Source organism: Dermacentor variabilis, chromosome 10, assembly GCF_050947875.1.
Source record: "Dermacentor variabilis isolate Ectoservices chromosome 10, ASM5094787v1, whole genome shotgun sequence".
NCBI lineage: Eukaryota > Metazoa > Arthropoda > Arachnida > Ixodida > Ixodidae > Dermacentor > Dermacentor variabilis.
This window is the reverse complement of record NC_134577.1, coordinates 51,999,025-52,019,620: the sequence shown is the minus strand read 5'-3', so window position 1 is coordinate 52,019,620 and position 20,596 is coordinate 51,999,025. Positions and strand designations below refer to the sequence as shown.

At 47.5% G+C, this 20,596-nt stretch overlaps 1 protein-coding gene across 1 annotated transcript; it reads left to right on the top strand.

Moving 5' to 3' along the window:
• The first annotated feature begins 149 nt into the window (after positions 1 to 149).
• LOC142559238 (uncharacterized) lies at positions 150 to 20,347 on the top strand. Its single transcript, XM_075670864.1, has 9 exons — positions 150 to 451; positions 1,464 to 1,562; positions 3,508 to 3,660; positions 5,527 to 5,850; positions 9,770 to 10,441; positions 13,285 to 13,508; positions 15,247 to 15,577; positions 17,372 to 17,638; positions 19,412 to 20,347. The coding sequence occupies exons 1-9, from the start codon at positions 233 to 235 to the stop codon at positions 19,673 to 19,675; spliced, it is 2,553 nt and encodes an 850-aa protein (XP_075526979.1). The 5' UTR covers positions 150 to 232; the 3' UTR covers positions 19,676 to 20,347.
• Positions 20,348 to 20,596: the final 249 nt, after the last annotated feature.

Genomic DNA, 20,596 nt, shown 5'->3' with positions numbered 1-20,596 from the left:
ACCATCATCAAAATGGAACCTTCCTCCTCCTCGCGGAAAAAAAAGACGACGACCCTGGGCTGTGGAGCTCAGGGTCGAGACTCGAGTATCGCACTTTCTGTCCAAATTATTTCCCCGTGTGAGCGCGTCGCCGCGTCTCCAGAGGCTCCGAAGCTGCGGTCGGACCTCGAAAACCAATGGGAGCTCCCGCAGCGGCTCCGACGCCGCCGACAGGTCGTAGTGGATTACGGCCATGAACCAAGGGAACGAGGTCTCGACCTACAGACTAAAGGAAAGACGAGAGGACCAGACCACGGACGAAACAGCAGAGAAGGAGCAGGCGTCGCGAAAGCAGGGGGCGGGCGACTCAAACCCGGAAAACGACGACGACTCGAACCTCGCCGCGATCGCAGCGCGCCCCGTGGCGTCTGGCGGCTTCTCTACGTCGTCAGTGAGCGAGGAGTTTCTCAAGGTGCGCCACGTACCCAGCACTCAACATGGAGACGTGCGTTTTTCTCGTACACTCACGTAACAAAATTGTCCAGAAACCGTAAATGTAAGCGAATTGCCGAATGCACCGAGAAATATATTCGCTCTTTTTTTTTTAAGAATGGCGGTCTCGAAGACATATTTCTTGCAATTAGGGTATTATTTTAGATCGTGTTCGTCGTTTTATTGCGCATTTCCGTAGAGAACAGAGACATTAACCAGCAAATCCGTCGCGGTAGTATAGGTGGTTATACATGTGCGTCGATTAGTCATGAGTGCTTTGTACCCAGCAGCGTGAGTGCCAGCGGTAAGGCAACTGCGCTTCTCCTCTCCCGAAGCAGCCACAGGGAAAAGGATGGAGGGAGAAGAATTTTTATTTTTTATTGCATGCAATACTGCAGGCAATGCATCCAAGCTGAAGTTTTACAAAACATACATTCAATATAAAAGAGTAATACATTATACCAATTGTGCAGTGGTGTTTAACAGTGGTGAAGTTGGAAATTTTAAATCATATGGGCTAGTAAATTACAATTTTAGAATACAGCAAATGTCAGCCTGCCCGTGAAAATCGAGAAATAATGAAAAAGCGAATGACGGGATTGCAGCTCCAGCGCTAGCTCCTGGTGAGGTCATGGTATCTGTGCAAAGTCTGTCATTAGTTTATGGATAACTAAGAATTGCATTGCTGCATTAAGAAACCGAAGAATTAAACTAGTGAGTTCTGAGATTTTTTTTTTTTTGCTATGTGAAATGGGCTTGAATATGCTTATGTCTGTGACGTCATACTAACGCACCAGTGCTTTGGTACAGGTGTGAAATTCAAGAAGACAAACCTTGTCCATCAATTGGGTCACCAATAACAGCAAAATAAAAGCAAATAAGGTTAAAAAATATTCACTACGCTAAACTAACCGTAGTGTTGGTATTTATAATGTCTCCTTAAAAAGCACGAAAGATACAATGTGTTCTGTTTTTGTTTTTGCTTCTTTCAGGAGCTGAAGCAGATCGGGACGTCTTTCGAGCAGTCCAGGGGCCAAACGAAAATGCTTGAGGACGACATGAAGGACAACGATGCCGACAAGGCAGCTGAGGTGAGCTCAGCGTCTGGCTTTTGCGGACTCGACCAGTGACGTTCAAACAAACAAACCAAACAACCAACAAACCAAACCACCAACAAATCAAACAACGAACAAGCAAACCAACCAACCAACCAAATGAACGAACGAACGGACCAACGAAAAACAAAGAAAGAAACGAATGCTCGAACGAAAAAAACAAACAAGCAAACATACCAGCAGGCATACTAACAAACCAACGAACGGAGAAACAAACGAAAGAACAAACAAGCAACCAATGAAACAAACGAAAAAACAAACGCAAGCAAGCGGACGGACGAACGGACAGACAGAGAGACAAACAAACGCTCAAGCAAAAAGAGAAATCCGAGGAGATCTAAGCCGATCTTATGACTTGTGCATGCGAAAGCATTAGTGTTCCAATTGAACGGAGCTGAGTGATGTTCGAGTTTTGCGCGGCGACTAATGATACCATAGCGGTACGTGCTGCCCGAGGTGGCAGCAACAACCTGCGGTGCCAATGCTGCACGGCAGTGATGCGGCGATGCCCTCTCCTCTCACGCAACACCTGGCGTGCTATCGCCTCAACAGGGTGTTGCCTTTCGCCCGTTCTGCCTACGCCTCCTAGATAACGCAAGATCTGCGCACTTCGATCCACGACGTCATGCTACCTTGCCCGACTGCCATAGAATTTAATGGGGATGCTCCCGAGTAAGACGCGGTGATTTTGACGTCACCGCTTTTGTCCCGCCGGACTTGACAGTGGAAATTTCGGTATGACGTCATAAAGTAGAGTGCACAGGCAGGCTATCTATAGGAGGCGTTGGCCCTGCTCCGTCGAGGAGCGCTCGTGCCGAGTTCGAGAGCGAGGGTGATGTGGAGTGGCGGCGACGCCCTCTCCCGTCACGCCACACCTGGCGCACTATCGAGGCTGCAGGTTTGCCCTTTCCTTTGCTCTTCTCCGTCGAGGCGCAGCTCGCAACGTGTCGTAGCAGCCAATGGCAAGCGAGTTTACGCGCCGCTTCACTGCTGCACACCACAGACGCCGGCTTTTTCGCTAAATGGGTCATTTGACGCATTCGCACAAAAATCGATAAATCAAGCAAACAAAAAACAAACTGACACACGAACGAACAAACGAACAACGAAAACACAGACTAGGAAGTATAAACAAACACGCAAGCAAGCAAGCAAGCAAACAAACAAACAAACAAAGGAACAAACGAACAAGTGAATGAAGAAGTAAACAACCAAGGGAACAAACAAGCCAACAAACAAACAAAGCTAGCTCTGCTAAAATGTTTTAAATACAATATCTGAAGAGCTGTTAGCACCATGCATGCACTGCGACACATTTGCAAGTGATGTTTATTTCCGTGATTACAATTTCCTACGTTGAATTTCTTCACTTCCTAAGAGGTGATCATACAAGTGTGTATTATGCATTTGCCTTTGAGATTTTTTGCACTGCCTTTCGCAAATCAAACTGCCTCCAGCAGTAAAAAAAGTTTCCTTTTCTCCTGTGGTGCGTGGTCCGAGAAATTCTTTGCGCACGCAGTTGTACGTATACGTATATTGATACCATATATCAATAGTCGCAGTAGCCATGAAAAAAGTGTAACATAGCACGCAGCCTTCGCAGATTGCTTTATAACTGCAGTACATACACTAGGCATGTGTACTAACCAACAAAACTAGTAGTCTGTGCCTGCGACGGCCTTAGTTGCTTACAGCGCACAGGTCGGGTGGTCTGAGCAACCTTCACCGAGCTCCAGCGCTGCCGTTGAGCAACAGACCCGATTACAAGAATAAAGGAAACTGACGTCATAGCAGAAATTTAATTTAAAGCTGCAATGTGCGCGCTTTACACTAATCGGAGAACAACAGGAACGCGTCTTTGTTCCTCACTCTGTTTCATTCGGATGCAGATTATGACGTTTGTAAAAGAGGAACCATGCAGGTTGCGCCAAGCAGCGGAGACAAAGACAGCAAGGAGATGTCCAACCGGCTTCTGAAGTTCCAGACCACGGCGCCGCCGGCTGCTCCGGCAAGAAGCCGATGTACTGCAGGGCACAGTCGCTGCGACTGCCGGAGGAAAAAGTGCAGGAACCAGGTGGTTGGCCACGTAGCTCCGTAACCCTGTAAAGCTCCAACGTATACCATTTTAAAGCAAATAGCTTTCGCTGGCTCTTTCGCCCGTTTTCGTGGTGGATGCCGGTTGGGTGGGGATCGGACTTTCCCAGATATTGCCCCTCACCCCAACACCACTCGGGAGGACTGGGAGGCGACCCTGCTCGGCTGCTGAGACCTGCACGCCCAAAGGGCTTTGGTCGAGCGTGCCCGAGCAGCGGCCGACGCCACTGGGGTCTCGTATTAGGGATTCCACCTAGTATTTCAAGCGCCGGGCCCTTAAGGACCGGCCCATATGCGTACCTCCATGTGCGTCTCTTCTGAGAGCAATAAAAGTTTTTCACCATCACCACCACCTTTCACCGTCGATGCAAATGCGCCGAGCAAAAGGGATCGTGCTCACGCGCAGCCGAGTTGCGGGGCGCGTCGGTCGCCGAACGCCCACTGTTATAGCTCTTTGAGACGCACGCGCTCTCGGGCGAGAGCTTTGGGTCGTCTCAAGGTTCAGATGCTGTGGTAAAGCACTCGGGAAGGACAGACAACCTAACCCACCACCCTCTCCCCTGGTGGCGGCTGTGCGACAAGAGGATCGTAGTGGCCTTCCACGCCGCCATCTGTCCCGCTGGAGATAAAACACACATATGAGAAATCGACTTATATGTAGAGCCACTTATACTACCATACAGATATGCCGGTTAACGGCTCTGTTCTCTATGGAATTATGCAATGAAAGAACGAACTCTGCCTAGATATCCTAACTTCAATAAGTATACGCCTTCAAGCCTGTCATTCCTTTTGTAAAGCGATTATCTTTCTTAGAGTGTTCGGCTATTGGTGTACATTGACACTGATCGTCGATGGTTTCTACGTTTTTGCTACGCTGAGATTCATAACTCAAACATTTTATTTCGGCGCAAGAATGAACGCACAGCCTGCAGGGTGTTTTTGATAAGCTGGAGCGCATGTTCAGCCGAGAATAGTTCAGAAAACCAATGATTAATAAATAATTAATATATTAAGTTATTGCTCACCTAACATTTCATTGTCTTTTCTTCTTTTTTGTACGAATGCACTCCCCATAAACAGTCATAAACGCGAGAAGGTTGTAATTTTCCTTGATGTGAAACTTTGTTTAGGCTTTACAGGGATAATAATTTCACCACGTAACCGCAGCTGGAGCAGCAGTCGACTCAATTACAGTAAAACCTCACTTTAACGAAGGTTTCAGTTAAACAAAGTCGTCAAAAATTTCCTGTGTGCCTTATACAAAAAACTGTTAGTTGAAGAAGCTTGGTAGGAGCAAAGTTTCAATTTTACGAACTTCACGACACTTCGGCACAGTGTGTGTGTGTGTAACCTGCTCGATTTATGAGGTTGTCTGGAGGCAATACGGCTTATACGGCTTAGTCACTTCGCAAATAGCACGTTCAAAGCATTAGCGCAGAAAAGTCTTCGTTTTGCTAAAGCGTGTAGGAATGCACACGTGCCCATAACCAAGCGCGCCTGGCCGGGTAACTGCCGTTACGACCATCTGCGAAGTCAGGGGCGCCTTCTCGCTTGCCAACTTGGAGCTTGTTTGAGTGCCGCCATCTTGGGCTGTTAACGCTGCCGTTTCCTACTTGCGACAACCAAATGCGCGCTACTACAGCCGATTCGCAAGCACGAAAGTGGATGTACGGATGCGTTCCGTGTCTCATGATCACAGTGTTATTCGATGTACGTTGTACAAAACTTCGGGAATTGTTCGTGCGTCAGCCCAAGATGGCGGCGCCCCCACGAATTCAAAATAAAATCGTCCATATACGCGCTCCACATTTAAGGGACCTTCTCCGTTGCTTGCCGCGCGCAGAGGGCTGCTGGGAAGGCACACGACGACGGCCATCGCGTCTCCAAGTCTCGGTCGGGCAGCCGTCACCTTCGTCACCGTCATCGGTCCGCCTCGTCGGCCGTCGACCGACGTGATATGCGCAGAGACGACTGCCCTGCGGTTCAAAAACACCCGGATGGCGGGTCAGTTACTCACCGGCGTCAGAGGCACCACCATTACAGGCACCAGCGCCGGATACGCGACGGTGACTTCAGCGATCGCGGTGCCCAACCTGCGTCCACGGTTCCCGAAGGACACAGGCGCTGCTGCCGGAGTCCAGCGGCCAGCGACTCTTGCTGTTTCAGAGTGCGTAAACGGCGGGACAAGCCGGCGTAACTATAATGTTATCCCGTCCGGGATTTTCGTCCGCGAAATACCAGAATACCGAATGTCGAGTTAACTGTATATGTCTCCTCTAAAGTTAGTCAAAAAACTCCCCCAAAAGAGCCATATACTGTAAATGACTCCCCTATAAAGAGAGTGAAAAGCTCTCAAGGGAGCTCCCCTCAAGGGAACTCTAGGGGAGCTCCCTTGAGAGCTTTTCACTCTCTTTATAGGGGAGTCATTTACAGTATATGGCTAGGGGAGCTCATTTGCATGGGACTAGTGCTGGCACCTGGTGACGCTTTGTTCAAGCACAATGTTTTCGTAATATTCTTTTTTGTTTTTGTTGCATGAGTGTCCTCGCTGAGAGAAAATAAAATGAATGTCTTCACACTAGCAGCGAAGTATACGACGAGATCGCTGCAATTTTAGTTTCGTATGCTCTAGTTGAACCCAACCACACGTAGCCGCCCCACTAGCGCTGCCCATGTCCGGTATTAAAGGTAATAGTTCACAAAGAGGCTACAACTCTGTTATCGTAAATCGGCAATGAGCTGGTGCCAGAGTGAGGCATGCATTCGGGGCAACTCGCTTGTTCGAAAGCAAAGCCACTATCTGATAGGCTACGGATGTAGTTACACACGCAGATGTGATAGCCAAGAGTTACCTTCCTCAGTGCAGTGTTGGTTTGAGCGAGTTCGTACTAGCACGAGCAATAAAACTGGACAAGCGAAGCGCTGACTTCGATGTAGATCGGGTCTAACTGTCTTATTCCAAGCTGTACTCATGAAGTCATATTTTGTGTTGTAGAGTGACAAAACACGAAAGGATTAAAAACAATCGAGGGCTTTATGTGCCAGAACGACGGTATCATTAGGAGGAACGCCATAGTAGTAGGGGACTCCGGATTATTTCGAGCACCTGGGATTATTAAACGTGCCCCAATGCACGGCACAGTGACGTTCTTGCCTTTCGGCCCCATCGAAATGCGAACCGGGAACTGATCTCACGCTCTAAGTATTAGCAGCGCAGCACCAAAGCCACTACGTCACCACGGCGGGTACAAAAGCAGAGAAAGTATGGCTCGCGTTATCTCTAGATGTGTCATGTGGCTCGTGCGAAGGGTAACGCCAAAGGTAATTGTGAACGTGACGTCATAAGGTCGCATTCGCATTTGTCGCGTTCGACGAGTTACCCTACCTCATTTTTTGTCTATGAGAGGCAGAACACAGTGAGAGACGAGTTAAGGCACACATATAAGAAACAGTGATATTTAGGTACACTTTGTACATTTTCGCTCGACTACTCTTGCAAAATAAGAAAAAATCACAGGGTCTCTTTTGTTATCCCTAAGACGACTTGAAGGCGAAAGCCCAAGTGCCAGTGCATTAAAGACAGAAACGTGACGTACACATTCCTCGGAATTCGCTTAGTCTAGTCTACTTCACTTAGCCATCCCACCAAAGGTCGAGGGTTCGACTCCCACCAAAGGGCGTGGGTTAGAGTGACTTGAACAAATATTAATTATTTGTGCCTTATTCAACTTCGCCTTAATTACCACCAAAGGTGGTGGGTTTGAGTCCCACCACAGGTCTAGGGTTCAACTCCCACCAAAGGCCGAGGGTTCGATTCCCAACAAAAGTTGAGGGTTCGTAGCCTTATTTACCTTTCGTGTCGTCGCGACGTTTTTTTCGCTTAAGGACTTTGAGGGTCGACTGCCCGATGCGACGTATAATGCTTTCACCTTAAAAAGTCAGCACGACTGCAAGCATTTCAGACGGAAGCTTTAGTTTGTCTGTAAACGCATTAACCTTCACGGAATGCCGAAGACCTGGACGGTAGATTATGATCACGATTTTTATTGGAATTCCACTTGAAACGGGACTATGACGTACAGTCACTTAGCCTGCTTAATCTGATCAGGTTTTTAGAACACCTACTACAGCCTAGCATTTGGGCCATCTCCCCCCCCCCCCTGATCGTTTCTTTCTTCATTAAAACCTCTATCTCTATGTTTTACAGTTATCTATGCATGTAACGACTCCAGTTCTGTCGATCTCTTTCCCGCTTTTTATGTGCCACGAGCACTCCAAAGTGTCTTGCTTATCTCGGCTGCTGACCAGCTAATGCTTCCACCCGCGTTGAATCGCAGCGTTACTAGGTGTGGACGTTTCCTACAGCTGGAGAGCCGCGAACCTATGATTTTAGGAGGCGCGCGTCACCACCAGCCCAGACACTCCCTCCACTTTCCCCATCAAGCCTCCGCAAGCGAAATTCTTTCCCTGCTTTCTCTCATACCGGTACCGGCGAATCCCGTGACGGATTTGTCACTGGCCCCGCCTTCTATCTTTCTCCTCTGGCGTTTTTACGCAATGGCGCACTTCCAGTGACGGTCTCGCGCGCGAGCTGTTGCGTATGTCTCGTTTCGCGCAGCGGACGATTTTTGCGCGCTCAGCACGAAAACACTTGATTAGCGGTATAAGTCAGTGCCACAATCAAGATCACTTAAGCAGACGCAAAGGGATGAGAGAGCATGATCGCAGCGCTGGAACACGGTAGAAAATTACATAGTTTCGTGCCTTGAGCGCAAGCGTGGGAACAGGCAGACCAAACGGAAGTACACGCATACATTCGGTTTGTGTGTTATTACTTCTTTAAACTTTAATTAGTATTCTATTGAAGCTACATATCAAAACAAATAGCTGATGCTGCCTTGTATAATTCTCAAAGTAACGTGTCACTGTGAGTGACGTCATAGCACTGCCTTGTACGTAGATGCACTTGTGCGATTGACTTTCCCTCTTCGTTTCTATCTCTCTCTCTTTTGACGTAGACCCTCCGGCTGGGAACATGGGGTCCGCTAGGAGAAGGGCAAACGGCGCGTCTAGTTTGAAAATTTTCTTTCCATAGTGCTAGGGATGTAAAACTTAGTAGACACGATTGCTAGTGCACATTGTATGCACTGTGCTTGTCAGCTCAAAATGGCCAGACCTTGTAAGGAGCCCTCTAAGGTGTTTTATTATTGCTGCATTCCGCTTTCCATTCATACTCACATTATCTTGGTGGATACTTCAGTAGGGCCTTCCTTCGTTCATATATATCCCCAGATATTTATATTGCTTAACTATGGGTATGACTTGCTGTTGAATTGATAGCATGTCGTTACTCGCATCTTCATTAAAGATCATACCTAATTTCTCTGTGCTCAAATTTAGCCCTAGATATAGCAACCACCTTGGTAACGACATCATGTGACGCTTTGTCCAGCCGTGCACAAAGCGTTAAACACGTTCTCGTGTTGCATGTGTATTATTTTTTAATACAAATGTAAAACAAGGAGCTACACGTTAACGGATGTACAGAATCTGCGCCGACAGTTAAACAGAACAAGGTTTGTTGGTTATTGCAATATTAAGTAAGTGCCCACTCTGGTTACACTCTGCGCAACCAGGTGGCGACACTCTCCCAGCCGTTTTCAAAGAACAAACCGAAGCAAATATGACCATGCAAGATGAGACATTTGTATGCGCGTCTGCGGCAGCAAAAGCCCGGAAACGAATCAGCAAGTCATAATGTAACGCCAAGATATTCACCCAACAAGATGCAGGCAAAGATAAGTGTGCGTTATAGAGATATAGGTTTTATGAAGAGACAAAAGATCATACAGGTAGACAAGACGCTGAAATGCTATTTATATAATACCTGATTAGCCGAAGCAGGCCAAGTGACTTTTTGTCGCCGTCAAGTTTGGAGAGAAAATTGTCAGTAGAAATCATTATCTTCGTCATCATGACTTACGCCTCCGGTGAAGCCGCATTCCGCAAAAGTCACTACGCTTACAGTGAAGCTAAAACTCCACTGTGTCTTCCGCCTAGGTCAACAATAATTTCCTTCCTTTCAGACATCAATGAAGCATGCCTCAGAAGGAGACCATCACTGCAGAAGGGGTGCAGAAGAGGACGGTGACGCACAAAATGGCGCCCAACAGTCCCGCGGCGGAAGAAAAAGCAACAACAGAAGCAAAGCACTGAGCGACAACGGCACTCCGAATCAGGCAGACGGGAAGTGCGGGGACGTCTTCAGCCGGTACCGCTCCAGCTATCGCTCGGTAGACGCCGGCAGTTCTTCTTCGTCATCATCTTCCGAAAACGAGTGCGGCGAAAAGGTAGTTGTTACGAGACGAAAGCGCGAAGGTGACGGTCCCAGTGCGTTCACTTTTACGCACACCCGGGAGTCATCCTCGCCTATCCGCAGCCGTAGGAAAAACCGCGCTGGTAGCCGAGACAGGAGCCGTAGCAGCTCCAAAAGGCGCTGCGCCGACGGGCCCGTTGAGTCCACGGTCGAAAAGCACGTCCTGGAGCTCAATTTCCCGCCCTCGCCGCTGATGCGCAGCATATCCAACCTCCTTAAACTGCATTGTCCTTGTCAAGACAATATAGAGAACAAGGAAGACGAGGACGACGTCGACGACGAGGGTGACGGTGATGAAGAGGAGAATAATGAGGACAGCACTGGACGCTTCGTGCACCGCATGAAGCCGGGGCAGACTTGCGAGCTTCAGGGAGACAGTCAGGTATGGAGCTTAAAAATGTGTTTTAACGTCCTAACCTATACTGGTTTATGAAGGACGCCGCAGTGGAGGGCTCCAGATTACCTTCGATCACCTGAGGTTCTTCAACTAAACCCAAAGCACTGTACGCGAGCGTTCTTGCATTGCGTCACCGTCGGAATGCGGCCGCTGCGACCGGGAATTGAGCACGCAACCTTGTTCTCATAGTAAGCAGCTTCACATTTGCCTACAACGCCTAATTACCATCAGTACAACAATGGCAGACTGTGAAGTGAGTTCGTTAGACGTAATTCTATCTCCAGCGTAAAGACAGATGAAAAAATAACAGGCTAGACACGGTGTTGAAGTACAAGTCATCTAAGCCACGTGATGCCGACGCTGGGTTTACTAGTCGCCGGCAGGCTGTTGCTAAACTGCCCCGGCATGCTTTTAATGTTTTTATTGCGATAACAATTATATGGACACTCTAGGCGCATTTCTGCCGTCGCCGTCGCCGTGAGGTTCTGTATGAATGAAAGCGTGTGACGGTGTGCCGGCGAACGCGGTTCAATCTCGCGTGTGCGACCGAGGAATGCCGCCAAGATGCGTGCCTTCTCCTGTGGCGCGTGAGGCAAGGGGGTCAGGCGAGGGAGGAGGGGCATTCTTCTCCGGCGGCTGCTAAGGTGTCTCTGTTTCCTCCTCGCCCGCCACTCCGTACAGAGTGAAGACAACCGCGACGTCTACTACGGCGTTGGCCACGCGAATCGCGGACGCATAGTAGACGCTTTTGGCGGACACCGTAGGGACGCGTTGCCGGCGCTCGTGTGCCTTGAAAGCGATCTGCGACGTGGCCAAAGTGCGCACCTACGCGGGCCCCATATTCAAAGCGATCTGCGATGTTTGCAGAGTGCGCGTAGTGCCGGTAACTTCGTATGCGCTGTGCTTTCTGTGTTTCGTTCGCGTTGAAGCGACAGATGCACGGAGGTCAATTGGCTCGCGGCTGCTGCCGCGATTCCTAACTCCAGCGTTTTCGCAGAGTTTCCGCTGTCATCCAGAGAAATGTGTTCATGTTTACCTGCGCGGGTGTGGCACCATGCTGGTTAATTTAGTTAAAACGCGTTCACGGGCTAATTGGTTCAAATCAATGATAGAATGTGTAAGCGCTACTGAACGAGGACGTAGAAAGAAGCAGACACAGAAAGACTATGTGCGTCTTTTTCTACGTCTTCGTTGAATCACGCTTACACATTCTATCATCGTTAATTTAGTTAGTAAGCGAATGTGCTAAAGTTTATACGGCTGATGAAACTACTATCATTACTTCCTACAGGTATTTACTACTTTGCTATCGCAATCGGTGCTTCGCCTTTCGGGTGGAACTGCGAATTTTATTTCTTCTGATTCCAAGTATTTCTCTAGTGGCGGTGGGTGGACGTTATTGGGGGTCCAAACCACATATTGTTTTGCTTGCAGTGGGAAGGCAACGTTCGTATTTAAACATGTTCGTGCTATAAATGAACCAGAAGAGGCGTTCGAAATTCCTTGCACTCTGCCTCAGCGCTGCTTTCCGCCGACGCCTGCTACCTTCTTTTATCCCCTAACCTCCTTTTTTTGAAAAAATAAGCGCTTTACAGACCTCCAGATTCTTTTCCAAATACATGAGAGTTCTAGTATTAGGCTTCTCACGAGCCTTAACCTTGTCTCCGCATTGCCTCTCATGCGGGGCCAATGCAGTGTTAGCGACACGATTCTTTCGTCCAACCGGCAACCTTCATACAGGGGGATAGTCTGCAAGTGACCTCCTAGTGAACACGTCATTTCGTCTAATGCTGAAGTGCTGATTGACTGGGGGAGTATGTCCCCTTCTCACGCCCATGCCCCAGCCCAGCCAAACAGAACTTCAGCAGTGGACAAAATGGACATGTGCACTAAGTAGACACTTACGGTATGCTATGTACTGAATGCTGCTATTATCATCACTACTGAGCATGTGAAGCGTGCGTTTCACACTGTGACGAAAAGCTCCTTCTAGCGGACGCAAGTAATCGGTGGCCCGACGGCACAATCACGTGCAACGCTGATTGAATCACTGTAGTGGGCTTCTCCCCACATATGGTACTTATGCGGAAAAGACAGCTTTCAAAAACGCTCTTGCTGTGAGCGACGCGCGCACAGGCCAATGTGTGGACACATTTTTAGCCGTGTCAGAATTAAACAGAAATTAAAAGAAATTAAGCTACCTCTTGTTGGAAGTCGCAGTCCATGAACATAGCCTGAAGAGCTTGCACGGCATACACTTAAGCGTTTACTAGTGAAACGAGGAAGAAGAGCTATGCTGCTAATTAAGGGGGTTGACTGCTAAGACAATATATTTATGACCACCCTGTCAAAAGCAAAGAGGCATGGAATTAGAACATACTGTATTTCTGCTTTTTTTTAGCTCTAAACCCACGACTACTAGAAGACGTGACCGGCTTCAGCGGCGATTACCCCTCCTGTAGCATACAATAATACACCACAGCGGCAAAGGTAATTTCGCGTAGAGCTGGTACTGGCAAGGCTGACTCCACTGCAACGTCTTTTCTGGCGTAAACGATAACACGAATTAGACGAAGACAATCAAGAAAACGCGTGCACACCTAGATGGCGTTCTTGTAAGTACGTGCTTTCTCCGTATAGCTCGCTTTCTTGTTATTAACAGCATGTATTATCAAGTCTCCTTAACTCCCATGCTTGCGTCCTTTCTGCTTTCGAGCTAAGAATCTGTTCTACAGTGCCTGAAAAAAGAAGGTTTACCCGCAAGTTTCTCATCATGGCTTGAAATAGTGACCTGGAAGCAGAAATGAAAACTGCAATGTCTTTCGCAGGTGATTCTGGTCTCGTTACCGGAGCCTCACAAGTTGACGGTAGAGCACGTGATCCGTAGTTCAAGCTCCCTCGTCAAGAAGGAGCGTTGCATTTCACGGCATCGGGAAAAAGCAGAGCGCGGCTGCGTGGAACGCGATCGCAAGACTTATCACCACAAGAACGGCACCCAGTGCGAAGAAACCGTGGATACTCCCCGCTTCCGTCGCAAGCACAGTTATGTCAGGTCAGATCACACAGCTACTTCAGACAGCGCCCAAGCATGTCTGCAGAATAGTTCAGCCAGAACAGGAAGTACTAGACGGATGTCATAACTAAACCCTATAGTGAGAGATAGAGATACGGTTTAGGCGGGCGCTTTCCAGAGGGATGTATAGCAGCAAACGCTGTATTGGTAAAATGAGCCAAGTTTCACGCTATCTCTCGACGACTTGTGTGTACTTTGATAAATGGTGATGGGCATAGCGATGGCATTACCGCTTTGAAATCCAATATTCAAGAGACAAAAGGTTGCCTCCATTCGCCATTAGGACGTGTACCAATATATGGTTAGATCTCTGGCTTGGGGGACTGGTATTACTGTGGTGTGTCTCGGAGGACTAGCATCACTAGGCCACCTGCCTGCAAGTACGACAATTCTTGAACTAATGTGACATCTTGGTTAATGTGGTAAAAATGTATTTGAGAAGCATTTATACTATCTATAGCTGCAGCTTGTGCATAAACAGAACGAGCTTTGGAGAAACTGTGGCCTACACAATAATCATAGAATGCTTTAACGATGTATTACTTGGGAGGATCCTGGCAATAATTTCTTCAGCGTAGAACTAGCTGCAAGGTAACAAAGTCGCTTGTAGTGTAATGTTTCTCTCCAGCTTCGCGCGAAACGAGTCGTTCGTTCGATGTTCTGCACGCAGTCCTTGCGGACTTGTACAGGAGCCAAAGCCCTCATATGTGCCGTGAGACACTTTCGGCCAAGGAGGTTTCGGCAACCGCTTGGCTCATATTCAATCTGAAAAACCGTAAACTAAAGCAGCATCAATAGATACTGAATTGCCCAGGTCTCACCTTGACAATTTCCGAAGTGGACGACATCAGCAGATGCGCAAAAGATGGTACGAATTCGCATAGATAGATAGATAGATAGATAGATAGATAGATAGATAGATAGATAGATAGATATACATACATACACACATATATATATATATATATATATATATATATATATATATATATAGATATGCAGATAGATAGATGGGTATATAAATAAATAAATAAATAAATAAATAAATAAATAAATAGGTCGGTCGGTCGGTCAAGGTAGGTAGGTAAGGTAAGTACGTAAGGTAGGTTAGGGAGGTAAGGTAAGGTAGGGCAAGGTAAGGTCACGTAGGGTAAGGTAAGTAGGTATGTAGGTTAGGGAGAAACGAGTAACTAGTACGGGTAACCATCTGGATGGGTTATCACCACTCACGGAACGCTATCCTAGTGGATAGGTAACGACCTTGTACGTCAACTACCTTGTAAACAACCTGTTTGTTTTTGTTCTTTGATCCATTGCCTTTTGTTAATTGCGATCTTGCATCCAGCGTGCGGAACCCGCCGTTGTGACGTAGTCGACTTGGCGTTGCGCTGCTAATATCGAGGGCGCGAGGTCAAATTCTGGCTGCAGCGGCCGCATTTCGACGGGGGAGAAATGCAAAAACGGCCACGTACCGTACGTTGGGTGCACGTTATAGAATCCCAGGTGGTCAAAATCAATCCAGAATCCCCCGCTACTGCACGCCCCATAATCATATCGTGGTGTTGGCATGTAAAGCTCCACAATTTAATGTTTTTATTAATCCAACGTGCGGAGCTCAGGGCCGAGCTTGAAGACTTGAGGACTGAGCTTCGGGCTGAGCTCCAGACCGCACATCACTGTATCCTGCCCGAAACGCGTTGTGCTATGCTTCCTTCAGGCACACTAGACGACTCAAGGGGCTGAACGCGTGCCAAGACAACCCGGCGCCTCCGAAGGCCGTCAATCAGTGCTCGTTTTCCAGTAGCGACTCCAGCGAGGACGACGAGCCTAACGACCTGCCCTACAGCAGGGAGAAGGGCACGGAGGAAGTCCTGGTGCGACCAGTCATCAAGAGCTCGCGGCACAACCGAGGAGGAGGTCGCGAGGAATTTGCGGGCGGGCGTTCGAGCACGCAGCGGGAGCTCAGGGTGACCATACCCAAGGTCGGCTCCGGAGAGACCGGCCGGAACAGGTCGTCGGGCCCTCGAAAGACGAAGAGGTCCAGCAAGGCAAGAAGACATTTATTTTTGTTATCCTCAAAAGTGAAATAAAGTTAATAGAAAAGAGAGCCGATGCCCGCACCACCGTAATGTATTGCTGGCTCAAAGCTGTATAAATATTGTAACGTCCTTGTCGACGACGGCGTAACCGTTAAAGCTGTTATTAACACAGGCGTACAAGCAACAATATCAATGAAAACACATCCGAAAACACATAGCCAAAATTAATTTCGAATAATCACGCGAACTAAGGGGCAAAATCATTCAAAGGACTCTTTAAATTAAAGGCAGGTGAAAGGTAGGTGACGGTAACTGACGAAACGCGCCAAGATGGCAAACGCCGAGTGTCGCCTGGTTATTTCGATTAAAACTTTCTTGATTCTCGATCATATACGCTCCTTCGAACGGCTCGAGAGGGGAACGACAAATAAAAGCAAGCGCACGTGCAACTGTTAAACTAAGCATTTGGCGAAGGTGCTAGCCTAGGACCTGTTTTGGGCTTTTCACGACTTCCGAAGGGACGCATGGCGAGTAGGAAGAATCCGCTAAATTAATTATTCTTCAGACTATGTGCATATAGTTAGGAAATGAGAATCGAAAAGAAAAAAAAATGAACCGAAAATCGTGTCTGCTTTATGCAGGCGACACTTAATTCAACAGTTCTGCGGCTGGCCATCAATGTGTGTCACTCATATAGGGTGTCCAAGCTAACGTTAACCAAGCTCCAGTTAACAACAACAACAACAACAACAACAACAACAACAACAACAACAACAACAACAACAACAACAACAACAACAACAACAACAACAACAACAACAACAACAACAACAACAACAACAACAACAACAACAACAACAACAACAACAACAACAACAACAACAACAACAACAACAACAACAACAACAGATTTAAAGAACACAAGACCTACGGTGTTCAGTCGTCGGACTTATGACAATCAAACACCCTAGGTTTTATCATTGCATCGTGCACCGTGTTTACCAATCTTTCTTTTCTTCTTTGTTGAACAGCTTGGCTAATGTTAGCTGGGACACACGGTATATGATGTTTACACCATGCGGGACACTTGCGCACGATATGTTAGCATATTCTTCCCTTAAATGCTAATACGCAGACACATTACAGAGGATTGGATGAATGATCACACTATTGGCGTGAGTGTACTTTAAATGAGTGCCAGCGTCGCGAAAGTATGAATTAAAGTTCCCTTACGTAGTTTGCTAGTTCGTTAATTCACTGACGTCATATATAAATCACTGTAATGAATTTGATAGTTAAATTTCTGATTTAAGCGTGCGAAACAATTCATGGTCAATAGTAGCGTTTTGGTATGCGGGAGCGAAGTTTCAGCGGTAGATCGCTCAGAAATGAAGTGACAAAATAATTAATTACCGTACTGATTACGTTTTAACTCAAATAATATTTAGTTTTTTTTACATTTCTTGTCAGAAAGTATACGAACTATGCTTCCTGTGATCGCCAGCCAAGCTCTTTAATGGAGTTCCCGTTGTATGTCGTAAGTTCCAACGCCCGGAGGAATGAAAACAACTCTGGCACTCGCCAACAATGCCGCGTCAACCGCACCCCTCTAGCCGAACGATATATTTATATGTATGGTGAAGTCGCTGAATAGCCCGCATACTTCTGACAAAAGCCCTACTCTCCATGGCCAGAGATGCAGGCGAACAAGTTTTTTTTTTCTTGATGTGGAACCCTGTTCCGGCCGTTAACGTTGCCGCGCTAACGGTCGTTACAAGCCGGCGACTCGGCGTCACCTTGCAGGCGTCGTCCGCTGACAGCGAGGCACGCGGCGACAAGTGCGGCGAACGAGCGGGGGAGGACAACACCCTGCGCATTGTGTTCACCGACTCCCGGTTGAACACCGAGCTGCGCTGCATACTGCAAGACCGTTCGAACCCCAGTCGGGAAGGAAGGCGCGAGTCGGGCCGCACGGCGCACTCGCGGAGGCGCAGCGGTGGGCCCTGTCCACGTGACACTCGTCGTCAGCAGGTGGACACTCGGAGGGCCAGCGAAGACAACACCGATACTGTGAGTCTGGCTCACAGGTTCTGTGCTCATTTGCGTCGCGGCCTCAGAATGACCTAGAGTGTTGCAAAACTATCGATAGAAAACTTCCTATATCGCACCATGGACGGTAAAACGAATCTTTATATTGATAGTGCTAGTCAAGAATGTATCGACAGTATAACTCGCTAATGTGGCTATGAATCCATACTAGTACACGTTTCAGCAACAACCGTACCAGCAGAACGCGTGTTCGTAGCTGCCTGGCGGATAACTTCGGACAGGAGCAGGGGACTGAACTGCAAGAAAGATGACATGCTCGCTGTTCTCCACTAAAATGTGAGGTTGACAAGATTCAGCTACACTTCTAACTGTTTGGTTAGAGCAAAAAAAAAAAAAGAAAGAAAGTAAAGAAAAAGAAATGTGTATAACAGCGTTGCAATGAAAGGTTAATGTATTTAGGAATCTGAATATAACACATCAAAATAACTTTGTTAGTCTGGTGTAACGACGATTAGTTGCGGTTGAACAATTAATTATCTTCATTTTTTTTCCCTTGGGTTTGTTGCGTTCCCAATCGATGGCCTTATGCCTGAACTCTATAAGACACTTGTCGTGCTGGAACGAAATCCAGCACTCCACTTACGTGCATTTCGTGTTGGGAAACTCCGAACCACCTAAACTTTAGTGCCTCTCATTAGTGTCGAAAACAACGACGGTAGAGGAACCCGCTAATCGACCAATTAGTGAAGTCGACAGTACTAAATGCGCAAACTCTAGCTTAAAGTTTTTGTTCGCCGTAACACGCTAAGCAAATGCTAATAAATTTTGAAGCGCGGACTCAATCCGATGTGTCCAATGATGCATGCAACATGCTTTGAATATCGTTGTTTTCACTGTTGTCTCTGATCTTGAAACGTCAGTATAGCGTTCACAAATGTACCATCGTGCACAAAGGAAACGCCATGAAATTACTGAGCAAAATAAGTTTTCGCGTAACTTTGCATAAATAGCGCTGAACGCGGTGTCCACAAGCGGGAGCATTTATGGCACAGAGCTAAGCACGCTGTCTTATCAAACACTCTAAGAACAGTTTACACCCTTTGGCTTGCCCCTTCTGCCACACAAAAATAATCGTCATCTGCCTTGATGCGTTTCCTTTCTTTATCGCTGCGAGCCCGGAACTTTCCAGTAACGAATGGCACGCGCGTTATCAGCATAGAACAGTTTACACCCTTTGGAGTGCCCCTTCTGATAACGCGCGTGCCGTTCGTCACTGGAAAGTTCCGGGCTTGCAGCGATAAAGAAAGGAAACGCATCAAGGCAGATGACGATTATTTTTGTGTGGCAGAAGGGGCAAGCCAAAGGGTGCAAACTGTTCTTAGAGTGAAGTGCCAGTAACGATATCGCCCGTCGGCACCTGTACATCCACTGCTTGTCGGGAGAAATCTCCGGAAAGTAAATGTATTCCCGGAAGTGCTCGTCGGAGAATACTGGCCAAATGGATGGTACTCCCATACGAGCCCTCATTCAGGAATACTGTCAGCTTCGCGGCACCGTACTTGTTAGCATCTACGGATGACACCGTTCCTGACACTGTACTTCGCTCTGTGCAAGGAATAATATGCTGGTAGCGGACGCTGGCGCGTCCAGTTCCGCGTCATGCGAAATCTCGCGAAACTGAAAGCATCGCAGAAAATTACGACCCGATAATGCTGCCCTTGGATTCGCAAAAAAGCATGAACCAGCGCTGTGCGAAACATGCCCATTAACACTGCACGACTGGCTTTCGTGCAGGACAGCGCGAGGGAAAGCGCTATCCGGAGGCAGCATTGCGGCTGCGCTCCGATAAGCCAGCGTCAGCGCTACCGTCACGGCGCGCAAGACCCGGACGTCGTGTCCAGCAGCTATTACTCGTCCACGCACGAGTCCAGCGTGGCGCTGAACGAGGCGACCAAGGCCGGCAGCGGGTGCACGCTGTGCCACACCATCCGCGCCATGAGCGCCAAAGAGCGCCCCTGGCGGCGAAACTGGCAGCGAAGCAAAAACGCCCACCGATGACGTCGATTCGAGGAGCCGTTATAAGCTTGGCAGCGCGCATCAGCGGGGGACGTTCTCGTTTCGTTGAACGGACTTGGTCAACGGAAAGTGCTCGAGCAACGGGCACAGACCTGTACCTGGCGCCTATAGAAGCCTGTGCTTGCGCCTAATGAAACGAAATGGAATAGGCTCCAGAGGGTCGACACGTTAGTGGACTCTGAATTCGCAAGTAAAAGAAGGTAAATTTTGAGGATGGGGCAAAGTATGAGGTCCATGTATTTCTATGAATGAGTGTTGGGCATAACGCCGTGCAATTGATCTACAATTTGTAAGATAAACGAAACATTATTACTAAGACTTATGGAAAGATTACAACCACGTAATGTCCGTGGTGGTTCTGAATAATACGATGATATGAAGATATATAGTGATGTGGTAGGCAATTTGCGGACCATTTTTAGTGCTCGCTTTTAGCGTTCACGCGTGAGAACGGACTATGTCAGTTGTGTAATTTTGCTGGCAAATAATTCTAGACATTTAAATTAGGCTGCATTGCCATTGCATGTATTCACCGCTTTTGTTCGATTTTGTTGCCTCGCCTCTTGAACACATTCGCAAGAATGTCTACATTACGATGAAAAATTTCATTATTGAACCTCCACTCTTAATATCCGCCTGCAAAAAAATAAATAATTTGTGCAACCAATTTTATCTCTCTCTTTTCTCTTGATATACATTTTCTTCGTCTCGTACGAGATGGACTGTCTCAATTTCGTGGTCTTATTTTTTACTTGTACGATGCTAATTATCGCTGCTTTAAATAAATGACCCTTTAAAAGGACACTAAAGAGAAAGGCTATATATAATCTCAAAGTGATGAAGTATATTTTAGAGACTCTAGTTCGTGAATTTTCTGGTAACATCTTTATTCACCGCCCAATT

Bases quoted from the DNA above. Each gene is read 5' to 3' on its own strand.
- LOC142559238 (XM_075670864.1), top strand. From the start codon at position 233: ATGAACCAAGGGAACGAGGTCTCGACCTACAGACTAAAGGAAAGACGA. The intron at 15,578-17,371 runs GCAAGAAGACAT...GTCACCTTGCAG, and splicing joins AGACGAAGAGGTCCAGCAAG to GCGTCGTCCGCTGACAGCGA. The intron at 17,639-19,411 runs GTGAGTCTGGCT...GCTTTCGTGCAG, and splicing joins GCGAAGACAACACCGATACT to GACAGCGCGAGGGAAAGCGC.